Consider the following 20000-nt stretch of genomic DNA (forward strand, 5'->3'; position numbering starts at 1 on the left):
CAGAAATTGACACCCACTTGCCACAATATCAGTAAGTAAACAAGGTGTGTGTGTGTGTGTGTGTGTGTGTGTGTGTGTGTGTGTGTGTGTATTTACCTATGGTGTTTTTACTCCCAGAAGAACGTTTTGGCATTGGTTGAGCAGGGGAATTCCCCGTGAGTTGCATTGTCTCTACAGGACCAGTTATCAGTTTAACACTTTGGTGGAAAGGACAGGTGACTCCTCTCTCTCTCTCTCTCTCTCTCTCTCTCTCTCTCTCTCGTCTCTCCTCTCTCTCTCTCTCTCTCTCTCTCTCTCTCTCTCTCTCTCTCTCTCTCTCTCCTCTCTCTCTCTCTCTCTCTCTCTCTCTCTCTCTCTCCTCCTCTCTCTCTCTCTCTCTCTCTCTCTCTCTCTCTCTCTCTCTCTCTCAGTATTGTATGATACTGTGTGAATAATTTTTGTATAATTCATTTGTTCATGGTAATTGATTTGCGTAATCTCAATTTGGGGCAGAGCAGATTGGTGGTACTGTTGTCTCACTCACATGATTGGCTTTGGCTGTTGGAAGTATTGCTGTGGAGGATGCAATGACTGGACCTTTATAGGCCCTTCTCTTCTAAAAATACTTATTCTTATTGTAAATATGTTATTTCTCCCAGCTGTGAAGAACACATGGGAATTGCTTCCATCATGGGAGTGTCCCTCAAGAGTCTGAACCACCCTTCTCACTGACCTGAGTCACCTGATCCCATCAATAAGCATCCCGTGTGCTCCACCCAAATGATAACGCCGCAGAGCTATGTTGTCAAATGTTTTGATATTTATGTAAGACCCAGACTGTTTATTTTCTTAGAACCCAAACCAATCGTAGCACTGCTTGGTTTGATGAGCTAAATAATCCATACTCGATATTATAATTTCAACAAAAAGTAAAAAGAATTGATATATTTAAGAGAAATTGTGTGATGTGGCAGAGTAGCTAACAGATCTCAGCCAATGCCTAAACATTCTTCCGAGAATAAAAAGAGTATAGTTGTATTTACCTAGTTGTATTGTACAGGGAGCAAGCCAAAGCTCATTTTGTTCTGTCTCCATAACCATGTTTATCCAGCTTCTCTTTAAACCTATGTACATTGTTTGCCACAACTACCTCTTGCTGCAAATCATTCTGGATTTTAATAGTTCCATATGGGAAGTTGTATTACTTGATGTCGCTTGAACATCCACTCTTTATTTTTTTCCTATGCCCCCTCATGTCTCTCTCCTTCCTTCATCTGTGATAACAGGTCATTTCTGTCTATTCTTTATATATTGTTCACTAATTTGTACATTATTAGGTCTCCTCTTTCTCTTTCATGCAGTTTTTTTTTTTTTTTTTTTATGCAAGAGGGACACTGGCCAAGGGCAGCAAAAATCCAATAAAGAAAAAAGCCCACTGAGGTGCTGATCCCCAAACACTGTCCAAAGCAGTAGTCAGAAATTGAAGGATAAATGTCTTGAAACCTCCCTCTTGAAGGAATTAAAGTCATAGGAAGGTGGAAATACAGAAGCAGGCAGGGAGTTCCAGAGTTTGCCAGAGAAAGGGATGAATGACTGAGAATGCTGGTTAACTCTTGTATTAGAGAGGTGGACACAATAGAGGTGAGAGAAAGAAGAAAGTCTTGTGCAGTGAGGCCACGGGAGGAGGGGAGGTATGCAGTTAGTAAGATCAGAAGAGCAGTTAGCATGAAAATAGTGGTAGAAGACAGCTAGAGATGCAACATTGTGGTGATGAGAGAGAGGCTGAAGATAGTCAGTTAGAGGAGAGGAGTTGATGAGACAAAAAGCTTTTAATTCCACCCTGTCTAGAAGAGCAGTATGAGTGGAACCGCCCCAGGCATGTGGAGCATACTCCACACATGGATGGATAAGGCCCTTGTACAGAGTTAGCAGCTGGGGGATGGTGAGAAAAACTGGAAGAAATGTTTCAGAATGCCTAACTTCGTAGAAGCTGTTTTAGCAAATGAGATGAGATGTGAAGTTTCCAGTTTAGATTATATTGGGGTTTAGTAGGGTGATCCATAACTGTTCCTTTCCACTGGGAGGGGGTGACAGGACTAAGAGTGTAAATGTGTGTGTGTGTGTGGTGCTTTGTCTGGACTACCCTGTGTGGGATTGCCAGCCAGGTATAGAGATAAATAGGGGGTGTCTTTGATATTAGGAAATATAGTACGACTACATGTAATACTGCTTTACTCATCATGTATAGAATCTGTTGATGGTTCTCTAGAGTGTATCACTAAGAACTGATTTCCTTCCAGGATTGACACAGAAGAGTGAAGGACTGCCTGCTGCCTTGATGCAAGAAAGTTTAGGCTGCCATCTCACTCCTGCATTGACAGCTGATTTGTGCTGAAGCCCACCAGTCCAGTCAAGCCAGGAGGGACCAGGTGATCAGTGCTGAGGAGTGGAGAGTGGGCTGGCAGGAATTAGAAGCTTTAAGAGGTTCTGAAGAAGAGATGAAGTAGAAGATGAACCTGGGGGCTGTCAGCTTTGTGGAATCCTGGTAAAATTGGAGGATGAACTCCGCTGCCTGTCAAATCCGTCCTGAAGTGAAGTGCTCTGACTGAATTGGGCCTTCCGTCATCACAGTTGAAGAGAACCCAGCTCTGTCTGAACCCTGCCTGTCAGTTGCTAAACATTGCAGAAGATGGAGCCGTGGGTGAACCAAAGCCATATGTGAACCTGGCAAGAAAGTGGTGTTGCTGTCCTGAGGCTCAGGAGCACCAATTCACTGTCCACCCTCCATCATCATGGAAAGATGTGTATGAACAAAGAAATTACTTGATGAAAAATAAAAATAAAACTGTAATTTGTCAAATTTAATAATTGTATTGTGAAAAAAAAAATAAATTTGCTTAATAATTATGACTCTTTCAATGTAATCTGCCTTATAATTGTTAGCTAGCTTTGTAAAAAAAAATTATTTATAGAGATCAATATCCCTGTAGTGAAGGAAGAAGGACTCAGAAAGGAGTCCTTCCTCCCTCCTTCACTACAAAATACTTCCTCCCTCCTTCACTACAAAATAGTATTTTGTAGTGAAGCCTTAAACTTAGTATTTTGTAGTGAAGGAGGAAGGACTCAATTTTTTTTAAAGTTTAAGGTGTGATTTGCACATAGAGGCTCCTGGATTTCCCTGTAGATTGACCCTCCCTGAATGCAGGGAGGGACGGTGCCTGTATGTACAAATTGCACCTTAAACTTAGTATTTTGTAGTGAAGCCTTAAACTTAGTAAGTTTAAGGTGCAGTTTGTACATAGAGGCACCGTCCCTCCCTGCATTCAGGGAGGGTCAATCTACAGGGAAATCCAGGAGCCTCTATGTGCAAATCACACCTTAAACTTAAAAAAAAATTGAGTCCTTCCTCCTTCACTACAGGGATATTGAGTCCTTCCTCCTTCACTACAGAGATAATCATCTGTATTTGCTTTCTTTTTACACATTTTTTTTTTTTACAAATTTCAAGATAATTTAAGACAATATTTAAAGTAATAATTATACAATACTACCTTGTTTGTTTGTCAAGAACATCCTTCACATTTCAAGATGGTGAAGACAAGATAGTATATACAATACTATTTAAACTGAAGACAAACAAATTGCACTGAAGCCAACAAAGACAAGGCATTGTGGGGAAGACATCAGAGACAAGCTGTGTCTATGGTCCTCCCAGGCAAGGCAGCAGATGATGACAGCTGTCAGGGGAGGCTGGGCTGCTGGGGTGGGCTTCCTGCAAAATTAGGACAAATCTTAGATGCAAGGATACATAGAACAGTTGGTGGTATTTGGTGATGCATGAAGGAGGAGATAAACATGCAGATATAGAGAGAGAGAGAGAGAGAGAGAGAGAGAGAGAGAGAGAGAGAGAGAGAGAGAGAGAGAGAGAGAGAGAGAGAGAGAGAGAGAGAGAGAGAGAGAGAGAGAGAGAGAGAGAGAGAGAGAGAGAGAGAGAGACTTGTACAGTCTGAAGGTACTAGAGGGAAACTGAAGGACAGCTCAAACAATGAGTGGACGGGCATGGTAGGAGCTTTGCAGTCAGGGGAAGCTGACCTCACTGTCTCTGAATTGTCCATCACTGAAGAGAGGCTGAAAGTTGTTACCTACACCCAGCCTATATATATACACAATTGATGATCAAATAATGATTTAAGGATAGTGAACAAAGCACTCCCTTAACAGATTAACTTGGATCAGCAAAATGTTTACAATATGAAATGTCAAATAATTTGATTGATATATCTATATACCACATTGGCAACCCCATACAGGGTGGCCCAGACAATGCACCATATATTCACACATACAACATTCACAGTTAACCCAAATAATAATGTATTTACATACCAGGCCAAACAATCCCCCACAGGACACCCCAGACAAACCACCACACATTCACACTCTCAGCTCCACTAATAACTTATTTTTCTGTATATATCAGGCTGGCAATCACACACAAGATGGCCCAAACAAGGCACCACACACACATCCTTCACACTCTTAATACCTGTCAGGCCCTAGTGGAAAGGGACAGTCTTATGGCCCACCACACCACAGTACACCTCAGGAGCCCAGGCACAGCATTCACTTAACAAAAAATCACATTAACACTCACTCCCCACAAAACAAATTAACACAAAATCAGATTAAACACTCACCCCAATGTGATGTTCACAAGGCAAGTCCTCCTCTCATAGCTATAAACTGTTTGTGGCCACCTATGAGGATCTTGACAAGATGCTACTAGCCTACACAACCCCAATGGACACAGCTCTGTACTGGTGCATCCTGACTAACATGATAGGTTTGGCTAGCATCCTCTTCTTTGCTGAGCAACTCCAGAGGTGCTATGAGACTGTTAGTTGAATGCAAGGACTGGTTAGCTGCAGGATAGCAATGTTTAGTGTCCGGTTAGTTAGCTAGTACACCTGTCAAAATATTTTTTGTTACTCTAGGTTCTGAAATTGACCGCAACAAACACTGGCACAGCAGCCGTGATGACTTGTGGAGGTTGGTATGTCTTCCTGTCCCCCCCCCTCTCCATTCTTCTCCCTTGTAAACATCCCATACTATTATCACTTTAGTGTAGTTCATTCTGTAGAGCAAATAATGGTTCATGGAGTGCATTTTCCACATCATACCAGGATCATATATTATGCCAGTCACAAATTCCCCAGTAACTAGCAACTTGGCACAGCAGGGTTACCAACTTTGCACCATACTGCATGAGTTATACCAGAAATCATTGTGTGATGTGTCATACTGTAACACACCATAAAGGTGACAACATTTTTTTGATGGGTGTACATGTGTATATGGGTGGAACTGTTAGATGAATACAAGTGTAGTGGTGTTTAATGTTTGGTAAGATGGGAATACAGGAAGACAATCATTAAGGGATAGATTTAAAATTGGTAAACTTCACATGACATCTGATGTATTCCCATAATTGTGTTGATATTAACTTCAATTGGTTCTGGCATGAGCAATACAAGCAAGTGGTGTTGATACAACTGTTATGGATATCATAAGTAATGTATTTAATTTTGTTATCAGTAGTTCTCATGATGAAGGTATCAACAGTTTTCTTAGTAAGATATAATGTTTAAATCTTTCAGAAATGGTGAGAAAATTTTTAAATTGCATTTTTATCTCTGAAACATTTTAAAAATGGTCTTTTCAACACTTGAATTTTAAAATTATCTACTTTTGTCCCTTTCAAAGATTTAAATTGCTTTTGCATCATTTTCCAGGTTTTAAAATTGCTTTCTTATAGCATCTTCCCCCCTCCTCCTCCTCCTGCAGGCTCCAACACCTACCCAATCAGCAGTGCAGCATGGGTCACCTACAGGGTTGGCTGTGGTGTGTCCCTCATTGTGTACACATCATACTCTGCCACACTGGTCTCACACCTGGCAGTGGAGCAGTCTGTGACTCTGCCCTTCAGCAACCTGCAGGAGCTGTCTAGGCAGTCAGGCTGGGATGCTGGATGCAACAACAATGACCTCTTCAAAGTGACAGCCTCAGTGGCTCCTTGGTTTTTTGCTCCCTGTGCTGATATACCATCCACACTTCAGAGAGAGAGAGAGAGAGAGAGAGAGAGAGAGAGAGAGAGAGAGAGAGAGAGAGAGAGAGAGAGAGAGAGAGAGAGAGAGAGAGAGAGAGAGAGACAGACAGACAGACAGACAGAGACAGACAGACAGACAGAGAGAGAGAGAGAGAGAGAGAGAGAGAGAGAGAGAGAGAGAGAGAGAGAGAGAGAGAGAGAGAGAGAGAGAGAGAGAGAGAGAGAGAGAGACAGACAGACAGACAGACAGACAGACAGACAGAGAGAGAGAGAGAGAGAGAGAGAGAGAGAGAGAGAGAGAGAGAGAGAGAGAGAGAGAGAGAGAGAAAAATTTGTGCAGGGCCCTTGATTTAGGAGTGGGCAAAGAGGGCAGCTGCCCAGGGGCCAGGGGCTTCCACAATGTTGGGATCTCCACAATCTGGGGAGTCCCTTACATAATTAAGCATTCTGTAAGTGAAAGAAACTCAAATTAAACACTAATTTTCTATGAACTTTTTAACATTTTTTATCATTATTAATACAGCTGCTTTTGTTTCATTTACACTAAATAAATATGCTCTTTTCTCTAGATTATATTATATATATTAAAAAATTGAATGGAATATAGATACATAAAAACATTAATATAAATATCTCAGGCTGGCCATGGGCCTCCACAGACCTCAAGGTGGTGTGTCACACCAACACTTTTTCCGTCAACTTTTTCCATCGTTTTTCTGAAAATCGTGGATATCTTGGCTGCGGCCTGTCGCACACAAATGGTGTTTCATCTGAAACTTTCCGTTGGCACAGCCCAAGGAGTGCAAACAAACATGGAGTTCACACTGCAGCAAAGATACGCTACTCTGAAACTAATACTGTGTACTGTGAGACAGTATTGGAGGGCACAGGTGATTGTGTTGTGAGCCGCTCTTTTCAGGCCTTTCTTCATACAAGATTCATCCTTGTGGTCCCAGAGGCACTTATGGCTCCTTATGCTTTCCACAAGGATCTCCTCTGAACGGCGTGTCCAACTTGGATGTGGTTTTCCTTCCATGACGAAGCGTAGAGGTGGTAATAACGCTCTGTGAGACAGGTTGAAGCCACGTGGAAAGTCTTGGTCTTGGTCTTGGAAATATAAACAAAGGCGGAAATTTGCAGGAGGAAACAATCCTGATCGTCTGACAAATTCATGCGATAAGTTCATGTGAAACGATGAAAAATCGACGGAAAAAGTGCTAGTATGACACCACCTTAAATCCACCCCTGGATTTGTGAGTAAACTTTTTTTTTCTTTTTTTTTCTTACTTGAGGGGCATTGGCTTTGGGAGGGGAAAAAAAAAAAAGACCCACTTAGGTGCCATTCCCTTAAGACCAAAAGGATCATCCAAAATTGGAGGGTAAGTGCCTTGAAACTTTCCTCTTGAAAGAGTTCTAGTCATAAGAAGGAGGAAATATAGAAGTAGGCAGAGTGTTCCAGAGTCTACCAAAAACTAACTGACTGTTAGGCTAGACTGTAAAATACTGATGTGACTACCGTCCTCTTTTTCTGTTTTTGCTGCTTCTCTGGAGTGAGGGGCTGGCACCATGCACAAGTCTTCTTTGGTTGTGTCTGTCCCTTGCATCTTCTGTGACTCCCATCCTTAGCAGCTCTAGCACAATTCCATCCTTCCATCTCACTCACTCTTTACCTTGATCTTCCTTCAACTGGCTTTCTCCAGGCCCTTTTAATTAGTCCTTTATCAAGATTGCCTCCAATAACCACCTAGGATGTGAACAATCTCATATCACCACATCAGTCTGGCTAGATTATAACGTGCCTTCTCTTCTTCCCTGGGAGCAGCAAACCTGTGTGGGCTCCCAGACAGGTGAGTGCCGTGTGCTGAGAAAGGCATGGCAGAAAGTGGAAAGTGGTGCTGAGGTCCCTAGATAACTTAGTGAACTCCTACAGTGAGGGACTGGAGAAGGTCTTGAATGGTAAGTCCTTCATAGCTCCCACAGTGAGGGACTGGAGAAGATCTTGAATGGTAAGTCCTTCACAGCTCCCACAGTGAGGGACTGGAGAAGGTCTTGAATGGTAAGTCCTTCACAGCTCCCACAGTGAGGGACTGGAGAAGGTCTTGAATGGTAAGTCCTTCACAGCTCCCACAGTGAGGGACTGGAGAAGGTCTTGAATGGTAAGTCCTTCACAGCTCCCACAGTGAGGGACTGGAGAAGCAACTCCCACGTTGGTGTCAGGAAAATCTTCACTATGTCATGGTCTCTTCATCTCCCTTTTTTTGTCTTTTTGATGTTTTGGTGTGTTTTTCAAGATTTTAGTATTTTTTTATATTCTAATTGTTTCTCATGAAATATTCATCTCTCTTTGTGTCTTTTTGATGCTTTGGATACATCTGTTGATGATTTGAGTGTGTTTTTCAGTGTTTTTCATTATTTCTCTTGTTTTGGAATGCTTTGGGAATTTTTTGGTCTGGTTTTGTTAATCCTTAAATCCCTTAAGATGAAGCAATGTTGAACAAAATTCCTTTACAGGTCATTAAAAAGCATCAATTAGTTCTCCTCATAGTGAGAAAGATGCAAACTTGAAATTGTCATATAAACATTTGCTTCATATCTTGCCTCTGATAAATGAAAACATTAATTAAGATTCTTCCACCAGGTAAAATAAATTAGCCAGATTCATTCTTCATTTAGATAAAACCACAAACATTCCTCAATTTAGCATAACCACCACCAGTATCTCACTGTTAGCTAATCCCACACTCCCTACATGCTTCTGTACCTCCTCCTTCCTATGATGCAAATTCTTTCAAGAGGGAGGTTTCAAGACACATCTTCCAATTTTGGATGATCTTTTTGAATTTTCTTTTGGGACTGGCAGTTCAGTAGGTCTTGTTTTCTTTTCTTTTGCTCTTTTTGTTGTCCTTGGCCAGTCCTCCTGTTACATTTAAAAAAAGAGAAAATAAATACGTCAAACATATAAAAAACTCACTTGGCAGGTAAATAAATGTTCATAGGTATGGATGTCACAACCAACTACTACATTTGTGGTCTTCCTATTGCAGACTCCTCCAGAATCAAGGAACTGCCAGTCCAATACATCACAGGAGGCAATGCTATCGGGCTGCAAAAAAAAATCACCTTTAGGAAGTTATTTGACCACAGGTGTGTGTGCACGTGTGTATGTGTGTGAATTAAGATTGAGAAGACAGAAAGTGGATGGAGGGATGGAACTGCAAAGGATGGGAGTCAGAAAGGAAGGTGCAAGAGACAGATACAATGACACAATATTCCTTTTTAATCTTCCCTATAAAATTGAATCTTCTTATAAAATCCTGATGTGCCTTTATTTCCATACAGCCTGCATTTTACTGCTATATTATTACACAACATAAAAGCATAATGATATACTTCAGTTTTCTTCCACAGTGACACAATTCCTTTTCAATCTTCTGTACCAGACTTTCTCTCCCTACAAACCCTCATACACTCACCTTACTTACTCTTCCTACAGCCTTCAGAAGATGCAAGAGTCAAGCCTGATGAACAAGGTGAGGACCAATTGGCTATCAGCAGGAACTTCAACGTGTGGCAGGAAGACTAAATTCACAGCCAGCCTCTCTGATGTGGCTGCAATCTTCATCCTCTTGATGGGTGATGCAGCATTTAGCTGTTTGCTGCTGATGCTGCTGCTGCTGCTGCTGGAGTATGCAGTGGGTAGTGATGCATGTGTAAAACCATGGCCCATATTCTGAAGCGCTCTGCTCTCACTATGACCATTTTCAGAGACCACATAGATGATTAGCTGGGTTTTCAAGAGAAATTTCTCCTGTTGATAAATTTGAAATCTTGTTAATATGGCATTAGACCTGTATAAGTACCTCAACACCCATGTAACTTCATCCGGAGCCTTTTAAAAGCAGTGGAAGTGAGGTTTAGTAGTGTTTCAGAACATTGCCCAACATACCTAAAACTCGAAAGCATATGAACCGAGTGACAATCTCACACAAGGAGGCCAAGGCAAAGTGCATAACATAACTTAAGAATTGAAAGTCTCATATATCCTGCCATGTACATAAGAGTATATTGGAAGCTGCAAGACTACACAAGGCAGGCAGTCCCTCTATAAAGCATATTTACCACACTTACAGATACATGCAAGACAAAAGGTGGCAAATAAAAGCAAATATCTTAACAACGAGGATAAGCATGACTGCTGTTCTGAATGCCGCCGACACCGCTGCCTCCCTGCCGTCATCACCATCATCACCATACCACCACTGTCATCACCATCAACACACCCTCCATCACCATTATCACCAACACCACCGCCGCTATCAGCACCTGAACCAACACTCAACGAGCAACGCTTGATAAACATGAGCAAATTCTGCAACTATTAATATGCCGACAAGAGTACATAAGGTAGATGTTTCTCGGCGTGTGACCGGAAAAAAATTATCCGTCTGTCCGTTCATTTTTTTTTTTTCGCTACCCCGTGTTATAGTCAAAGTGTTAATTCACTTAGGTACTGCGACACTGCAACAAAGCACATGTGATTCAGAAATGCGTTAATTTATTTTGCTACGGTAAGTTACCATCACCTTCATATTCAAGAAATATAGATGCTAAAAGTATTTTATGGTACCAATTTCAATAGGGAAGATTTTATTCTGTCACACGCTATTGCCTAAAACGTTGTACCTCTCGTTTTGAAGGCATAAAAAACAAACTCTTGTTTCGCTACCACCAACTTCAAGCCCATGAAATATAGATGCTAAAAATATCTTGCTGGACTATTTTTAATTACGAAGACTATATTTTCACGGACAGGTGTCTGAAATGTTGGCCGTCTCGTTTTGAAGGCATAAGAACCAAACTAGTGTAACCTTGCCGCCAGCCAACTTCTCATTTGTCGTCATTATCTTTTTCGTCTCCCTTCCCATCCTCAATTTCTAAGTCATTATCGTCCATGACAGCTGTGGCTTTCTGTCTATATATCACTCACTATTCTCTCTTACTTTGCTTGTAGAGGAAACCGTCTATCATATTCCGTAATGTTACTTTGCAGTGAAATACACTCCCTGGGTAATCTGCCGTAAATGTATGTGTTTTGTTTCCTGAACACTGCCAATTCAATCCACCAGCAGCACAAGAAGTCCTGCACGAATGATACAAGAACTACTAAAAAGCGTCAAGATTGTTCAACATTACAAAGATAAAAAAAATCTGATAAGAAAACCGCCTTGTGTGAGCAAACACAAGCACTGTAACACACACACACACACAGACACGAGGCAAATGGGCGAGCCTCTTAATGTGTAGGCCCTGTTCACCTAGCAGCAAGTAGATACGCGATGTAACCCGAAGGGTTGTGACCTTGCTGTCCCGGTGTGTGGTGTGTAAGTGGTCTCAGTCCTACCCAAAGATCGGTCACTATGATCTCTAAGCTCTTTCCGTAGGGTAACAGCTGGCTCGGTGACCAGCAGACGACTGTAGGTGAATCACACACACACACACACACACACACACACACAATAAACTTGTGAAAACAAAAACACGCACTCTCAGCCTCATGTGTATTTAGCACCAATACTTCACCACGCGGCGGCCACTCGGTAAACACAACAGGAGGCTCCATGATAAACAACAATGCTACCAGAGAGTGCTCTCTCTCTCTCTCTCTCTCTTCTACAAAAAAAAAGTTCCAACTTTTTTTTTCACTAACACAAGCCCCACTATTCATATTTCTACTACTGACCATCACTACCACTACTCCCCACTACATATACCACCGTTTGCACTACCTGTAAAATATTTTGATTCGTCGAGTGGGATGCAGCCCGAGCAGTACCCTGAGGAAGCAAACACGGCGAGGTGACTGACAGCAGAATACACACCCGGCGAGTTTTGTAGGTTGGAAAAGTAAAAAAAAAACATCGCTAAACTGCTTTGACCAGCAGGGTTACCTTTGCAGAATAAAAGTGGTAGTATTTTATCTATTGGTTAGTCGCCCGTGTATACTCAGTCTGGCAGGGAAACAGAGATTTTATTGATGATTTGGTATTTCATCTATTGGTCAAACAGTCAGGTGTTGTTAGTCAGGTAGGGAGAGATGAGTGTGAGGAACTTATTGACATGAAAGTAGACTGGCAAGTACGAGATGATATGTAGTTATCATAGCAAAATACGCGTGGTGGTAGTGTTTGGTATTTTATCTATTGATCATTCAGTCAGGTATTGTCAGTCAGGCAGAAAGAGATAGTGAGTGAAGGATTTATTGATATGAAAGTTAGTAGATTAACAAGTACAAGATTTGGTTTAGAATAATTTGTTTGTATTTTTGTAAGTTAAAGTAACGTGCGATTTTTCGGTATTTGCTATATAAAAACTGCAATAATAATAATAATAATAATAATAATAATAATAATAATAATAATAATAATAAGAAGAAGAAGAAGAAGAAGAAGAAGGATGATGATGATGATAATAATAACGACAATAATAATAATAATAATAATAACAACTAATTACTACCTGAGACTGAGTGTGTGAATGTCAAGTGTGAATGTTGAGTGTCAATGTCAAGGGACTTACAGTGGACAGATCAGAAAGAAGGAATTTTGTTTGTGGCCACATCATAAGGGATTATCAAGAAAAGAAGTGTTCTTCAACATATGGACATTAATAATAGATCGTTTACCACAACAAAGGTCTACAGAATAAGGTTCAGAAAAGTAAAACATCAAATTACTAAATACTTAAGACAGAAAACAAAATATAAACCTGTCTAGTTTTCAGCACACCTGATTGATCATCCACTTGCACCACAGCAGATCATTATTTTGTACCATTTGTTTTATTCCTGTATGTCCTGGTCATTTCATTTATCGTCACCATTCTCTGCGAGTACCGTATACTGTTTGCATCTGTTGATCTATATTTATTTAATTGTTTTTTTTTTCTTGTCTTGGCATACGAATATAAAGCCAAGTCAAATGCACAAAAAAGTAAAAAAAATAAATAAATAAAAAATAAATAAATAAATAAATCTTGGTGTTCTCTCCCAAAAAAGCACCAGTTAAAAATTTGAGATGGAATGGCTGTGCTTTTTATTTGAGCTAGCTTTGTAATAACCTTAAATTGGTTCAGTCTGCCATACAGGCTTAACGCATGAGAAAATGCTTATTCTGGAATATTTATATTTAATATCACATTGCAATTCCCTTCTTTTTCAACAAACCATGGAAAAAGTATTTAATTTTTAAATGACATATTACACTGGTGCTCAGACAGGGAAGAACCTCATACTGCCCTGAACTGACCAGGAGCCACTTTGTGTGGGTCAGCTGGTCTTTTATGATCTCCTTTCCTCCCATTCTTATATTCTGGATGACCATGCACAGCAGAGGCAGACACTTACCTGTAGTGAGCGCAGGTGTTGAGGATGAAGCTGGGAGGCCTGGATCATATCGTCCAGGGTGTCGTTCAAGGTGTCTAAGCTGTCCTCCTCCTCCTTACCAGGGCTTTCCTTGTTGTCAGAGGTGGGTTCAGGCTCTGAGGGCTGAGATAACACTTTCATAGCTTCTGACCAAGCTCTTCACTGACTGTGCATTAACATCCTTTTAAATGAGTATATTCCAGTCATCCAACCAGGCAATTTCCTTCAGTATAAGGCAAAGTCATAATAGCCAATGGACTAATAAGTAATCTATTATCTCCTAATGGTAATATCTACTGCAAAATAGACAGCTCACCTTCCAGACAGTTTCCTTAGTCTCAGAACAGTTCAGTCCAACAAATTTCAAGGCTTCATCAAGGTTGAAGTCAAGATTGAAGTCTGGTACTGTCTCATTGAGGGTGAAGGACGGAGAGTTGAGAGGAGACACAGAGTCAAGGGTCACGTCTCCTCTGCTGATGTTTTTCTCAGGAGACAGTAAATGCTCACCTGCAAGCAAAGGATGAACAGTAATTACACAAATACTGTCAACACTCTTTCTGTAATTCTTGTAACAAATTTGATGTACAAAGCTACAACCTATGATGCTGTGGTTTGTTTTTCTCATCACCAACTTGTGGGGGTCATCAGATAAACAATGATATATTGGTGCCTAAAACATTAAAGCTCTTATGATAAAATTTGATCCAAATATGCTTTAAAAATCTTACAATAAGAACTATTCATGAATAAATGATGAATATAGCTTGCCTGGTTTTCAACAATAGTTAATGCTTAAATATGTTATGTATATATACTAAAAAGAAAGCATACATGGTTTATGTATATAAATAAACTGTAAAAACATATATCACATGGCAACCATTACAACTACATAAAGGATATAATGTTCCCTTCATGTTCAGAGCAATTATAGTCATCCATGAAACCTCAACCAAAACACTCACAATCTTCATCATTGAAAATATAAACAAAATGTGTCTATATATACACACACACACACACACACACACACACACACACACACACACACACACTACACATTATGTAAAGCAGTACACACCCTATATTTTCATCACAGCAGTAATTTCTCAGGACTCATAACTGTTCCTCAGTGTTACCAGTACCTCTAGTAATTTGTGATCCTTGATGGTGGGTGGAGGGAGGCCTCCTGCCTGGCCAGGAAGCATTAGTGAGCCTCCTGCCACCCAGGTGTACCTGCCCTCTGTCCCCACTCCTTCAATGATCCCATTATGATTAATGATTCCACTCTATGGCCACCACCAAGCCTAAATATTTTTCTTACTTGGAAAAGAAAAGCTCAAATCAATAAGCCTTCACTGAGCTACAGATCACCGTGGTCTAGATATATAACAGCCATTGGCAATTATTGCACAAAATACTGTAGCACACTACTGTACTTGCAGGGATAAAATAATATCCTTCAGTCTTGATATAAGCCAACTCTCAAAGTGCTACACCACAGCTACACAAGACATAACATTTTCCCAAAAATCTCTTGTCCTGTGTGTTGCTGCACTGCTGCCAAGAGTACACCACCTCACATGTGTATCTTGTGAAGATAAGAAACCATGCTATCACTATACCATTAAATACTTACTCAGTCATAAGTCATAACGATGTGTGTGCAGCAGATTCCTCAATAACATTTCAAGGTTACTGATTACTGGCACAGTCCTTCATACAATGACACATACAAAAAGTTGCTAATGTAACCACAATAGGGTACTCATCTATTCACTTCACCGTGTTGTAAAAAGCCCTTTGATTACAGGATTATAACAAGAAACTTGCTGGAGTATTACACAGATCACTATCTCACAGTTCTTGAGCCACCAAACGCCATGCGAGCACCACCATATGACCACTGTGTTACCACCACTACCACCGCTGTCACAACCACCACTGCAACTACACATGGGCAAGAGGGGCAGAGCCTCACACCAGATAGATAGATAGATAGATAGATAGATAGATAGATAGATAGATAGATTTATTGACTACACAATCATATTACAGCAAACAAAACTAAAACAAAAACTAAAATACAAAAAAATATCCACAGCAGTAGTCCATTAATAATTGTAGTCCACAATATTCTAAATAATTAAATAAATATTCTTGCAATGCAGCAAAAGAACTCCCAAAATACAAAATAAAAAAAATTTTTCTCTACCCAAAAATAGACATTACCAGATATCATACAAATTATTCGCATTCATTTAAATTTCCTTATTTATATACTTTAAGTACATCGAAAATTACATTACACATCTCGCTAGTTGTACATTTTGTAAATACATCTTCCATTGTTTCGTATCTATAGTTATTCCTTAGATGTTGGGTGAGAGTACAGACAGGTGGTGCCTGATCAGCCAACCTACCAATATGGCTGTGCACCCAACAGGAAACTTGGCCAAATGGTGTAACAAAGGCCCTCCTCCAAGCCTGGGGGCCACTACACTTTCGTGGGGGGGAACAGGAGGAGACCTAATGAGGGGGGAAAAGGAATACCACGAAGGGTTGGATTCGCAAGGGTTGACTAACGCCAGCTGGATATCCCATCACATAATGCTGCTGCCAATATCCCGCTGCGATGCCCGAAATGCACCCCCTCCCAGCATGGGCGCCACCAGGCCAACCCCTAATACAGTAAAATCCCTCTCATCCGGCATTCAAGTATCCGGCAGCTTCAAGTATCCGGCACATTTTTCCCCGAGCCTTAAAATCTATAAAAAATCAATGTGTACTCATAAAATTGATTAAAATTCCCACGTGAGGCATACTTTGTCCCCTTGCCACCAGAGCACACTGCTTCGCACTACCTGTGGTCCACTGCACTGTGTTTACTCAGTGACTCAGTCCCGCATGTGCACTGTTTATCACCTGATGCCTTCATCATACCTAAAGTTGTAGAAAAGAGGAAGCGTGTTGTGCTTACACTTAAGCAGAAGGTAGAAATTTGTCGATGATTAGAGAGAGGTGAAAGCAGACAGCAACTAATGGCAGAATATGGTGTGGGCTCATCAACTATTTATGACATTAAATCCCAAACGAAAAAGTTGCGGGATTACATGAAAGTCACCGACACCCCAAAGGCAGTGGAAAATCATCACACACTGCAGTATCATCATAATGAAATGATGGACAAAGTGTTATACGAGTGGTTCAGCTTGAAAAGATCAGGAGTCACAATTACAGGCCCAATGCTACAACTGTGCTGGTGAGTGTGAGGTGGCAGCATGGGCGGCGACGCACGGCACAGCGATCAGCTGATCTTTGTTATGGTAAGATGCGTGAGTGTAGGTGGTGATTGTGGGCATAATTTCACTTCTATTCAAGTATCCGGCATGTCAGCAGTCCCATTGATGCCGGATAAGAGGGATTTTACTGTATAATTTTTTCCTTCAAACTTTACTAAGCAGTGGATATTTTTCATCACCTTTCATTCTCTTTCAGTTTCTGGCTCAAAGTTTCACTTAAACATTTCTCTAAGTCCGGATCTTAAATTTAGGGCAGGACAAAAATCATCATACATGTGGCAGCCCGGCCCACATTGTTCAGTGTAGTGGCAGACATTCCATAGCAGTGACTTTGACAGGTGAGATTAATGAAAGCAAATTTTCATAATTCAATAAGGTAAAAAATATCTCCTACAGAGTGTACACAACTTTAAGGGACCCTTGGAGGGAGGCAACCATACAAACATCTATAGGGCACATCCAGGCATCTCCCACCATAATCTCCAACTGTCCAATTGTCTCACAGAGGCCAGCCAGACCCGCCTCCCCAGAACTCGATTAGTCCCTATATGGGAGGCAGCTACGGCCCCTCTCCAAAGGCTGATCACCTCTAAGCCAATGTTACACACCACATTCTTCTACAGCATTACCTCCACCTCCGTGCTGTAGCTCTATGGCCACTGGGGAAAAGTAACTCAAGGAATGAATAAAGAGTAGCTGCCATTGTTTCTTATAGAGCCTTATGTAGGGAAAATTATTTTATATCTATTAAGATATTGGCTATTCTTCAGTGTTTTGAAAAAGCATGCAATATTGACATTCAACTTTTTTTTTTTTTATCTTTTTAGTAGTACAGGTAGGCAGATATTTAGAAGCAGACAGAAAGACAGATAGGGAGAAACAGAAACAGATAGAAAGACAGAAAAAATAAATTGTTAAAATAAACAGATGGACAGATCAACCATATGAAAGCACTCTTAACAAAATCTCTAAAAAAAAAATAGAGTACAAAAAAACAGGAGGAAGCGACACTGAGGAGACCCCTACAAGCCCACAACAGTCTACCAACCCTCCTCCTTCCTCTGGTCATAAAGGTTACCAGAGATATAAGCCACCATCAGGGGTACACAATACTCAGCCACCTCACATAATGTATGTGGGCTTTCTGCATTTTCCTTGCCCTTTACACAGATTAAAGTATGACATTATACTTGACAATTTCCATGGCAGTAACCTCAGTAACCTTCTCAAACACTTCATAGTATTTACAGTAAGTTTAAAAGTAAGGCTAATAATAATATTTTATATCAGATATAGAATCTACCAGATAGGCATTCACAGGAATAGGCCTGGTAAGCTTCTTATAATGCTGTTTTATATCTGAAATAGTAAGTAGTTGGAAAGAAATTACATATAATGGCCATTAGATGAATGTCAGCTTACCTACTTGTGACAATATTTCTTTCATGGCAAAATTGAAGCTTGCACCACAAACCTCAAGTAAATATCATCCTAAAGTCTCCTTTAGGAAACAAATAAATATGGATTTGTCTTTGAAAAGGAAATTACTTTTTGCTTTGTCAGAGCTGCTCTCAGAGATGGGAAGACCAGCATGAGGGTAATGGTCACAACCAGCAGGATGTCCTTGCTTCCCCACCCTGCCCTTTCTACCTGCCCTTGCTCCTTATCTTCCCCACCTGCCAATGCCTCCCTCCCCTTGTCTCCCACCTTCACCCACGCACCTAACATTAATGAGTTTTTAATACTGTGAATCTTTAAACTCATATATGCATATTATTATGAATATTCTTGTCTTCTTTCAACCACTCATTAGCTCCAGTATTAATGAGTTTTTAATATTATGAATCTGTGACCTTTCAGCAAATGCATACACTAAGTATCAGTGAATGTACCTATGTTTCCATTACTAAAGATCCTTTTTATAGATCATTTTGAATAATTTCCAATACAAAGCTATTTTCACATATTTTCTATTGAACAATTACATAATACAGGACCAGTTTTGAATGGGAAGCATTTGCAATAAAAGTGATATAACATTGGTTATCTATTACATAATCTTTGCTATACAAAAATAATTGCTGAAGAATAAACAGTACTGTCCCTAAATTATCTTGCTGTCCCTACAGATGACTGCCAACCAACTGCCATGTAATTACACCTCTTGACAATCTTCCATCTCCTTAATGCATCTCTTATCACACTCATCTCCCACCCCACTCCACTCCTTCTTTCCCTCCATCAATCAGTGATGGTACAGGTGCTGGCCTCCTGTCACCACCCTTTTTGCATGGCTACGAGTGTCTTCCACCCCAACCCTTTCCATTAACACACACCCTACACATCCTCCTGCACTTGCCCTCATCACCCAGCATCTCCTCACACCTACTTACTTTACTGGTACAATAACTCATACATTATTAAATGGTAATATTACATAAAAGTAGTGATGAAGAGTAACACTGCATTATAATTCAGTCAAAGCATTTTATTTTATTGTGTTACTTAACATATTTTTGGGCAAATACTTTGGTGATGAACTATGAATATGTTAACATAAGAACATAAGAAAACAAGGGAAGCAGCAAAAAATCAGGTCTGCACATGGCAGTCCATATATGAAAAATTCCTAAATATTCCCACCTATCACCCTCATTCACAGCATGTTGCTTGCCTGGCCCAGAACTCACTAATTCCTTCATTCATACCTGCAGAAGCGTTGGCCTCCCATCATCATACAAATACATGGAGGTGTTAAAAGGCTACCTAACACAAGTGTGCCATGTTAAGGCAGTGTGACAGTCCTACACTTCATTCTGGGAGTCAGGATGATGCAGGGAAAACAACCATGACAAGAAGGACTGAGGATGACAATTCAGGATGGTGCTGGTATCCAAAATATTGGTGACTTGTCAGTTTTGAGCACGGATTGAGCATAACACAAGTAGCACACTCCATGATTCATTGAAACACTTGCTGTATATATTATATATTATATATTATATATATATATATATATATATATATATATATATATATATATATATATATATATATATATATATATATATATATATATATATATATATATATATATATATATATATATATATATACATACTCGTATATATATTGCTACTTCATTTTAAACTGAGGAGTACGACCAGTATATCATTTACCTACTAGCATCAGT

At 40.2% G+C, this 20000-nt stretch overlaps 1 protein-coding gene and 2 long non-coding RNA genes across 5 annotated transcripts in view; 1 reads left to right on the forward strand and 2 right to left on the reverse strand.

Moving 5' to 3' along the window:
- LOC135109588 (uncharacterized) overlaps positions 1–2843 on the forward strand; it is a 6040-nt gene extending 3197 nt beyond the window's left edge. Inside the window, exons 3-4 of one of the 3 annotated variants that reach the window (XR_010272812.1) lie at positions 1–31; positions 2280–2843. The exon at positions 1–31 is cut by the window's left edge and continues 101 nt beyond it. This is a non-coding gene — a long non-coding RNA (uncharacterized LOC135109588). Of the gene's footprint in view, positions 32–638; positions 886–2279 lie in introns of those variants that run through there. The other 2 variants (XR_010272813.1, XR_010272811.1) reach the window with 2 other exon arrangements.
- A 576-nt stretch (positions 2844–3419) lies between these two features.
- LOC135109589 (uncharacterized) lies at positions 3420–5806 on the reverse strand. The gene is made up of 2 exons (XR_010272814.1): positions 4677–5806; positions 3420–3751 (listed from the first exon to the last, which is right to left on the reverse strand). It is a non-coding gene; the product is annotated as an uncharacterized LOC135109589 (long non-coding RNA).
- A 527-nt stretch (positions 5807–6333) lies between these two features.
- Positions 6334–14775, reverse strand: LOC135110012 (uncharacterized). Its single transcript, XM_064022003.1, has 7 exons — positions 14742–14775; positions 13822–14012; positions 13488–13628; positions 11872–11919; positions 9559–9893; positions 9057–9188; positions 6334–6532 (listed from the first exon to the last, which is right to left on the reverse strand). Exons 1-5 carry the CDS (start codon positions 14773–14775, stop codon positions 9582–9584), a joined length of 726 nt encoding a protein of 241 aa, XP_063878073.1. The 3' UTR covers positions 6334–6532; positions 9057–9188; positions 9559–9581.
- Positions 14776–20000: the final 5225 nt, after the last annotated feature.

Source organism: Scylla paramamosain, chromosome 19, assembly GCF_035594125.1.
Source record: "Scylla paramamosain isolate STU-SP2022 chromosome 19, ASM3559412v1, whole genome shotgun sequence".
NCBI classification, from domain to species: Eukaryota; Metazoa; Arthropoda; class Malacostraca; order Decapoda; family Portunidae; genus Scylla; species Scylla paramamosain.

Coding starts and splice junctions, on each gene's coding strand:
- LOC135110012 (XM_064022003.1), bottom strand. CDS start 14,775: ATGGGATCATTGAAGGAGTGGGGACAGAGGGCAG. Junction 11,920..13,487: donor AACACCTGCGCTCACTACAG/GTAAGTGTCTGC, acceptor TTGCTTCCTCAG/GGTACTGCTCGGGCTGCATC. Junction 9,894..11,871: donor CGAATCAAAATATTTTACAG/GTAGTGCAAACG, acceptor ATTTATCAACAG/GAGAAATTTCTCTTGAAAAC.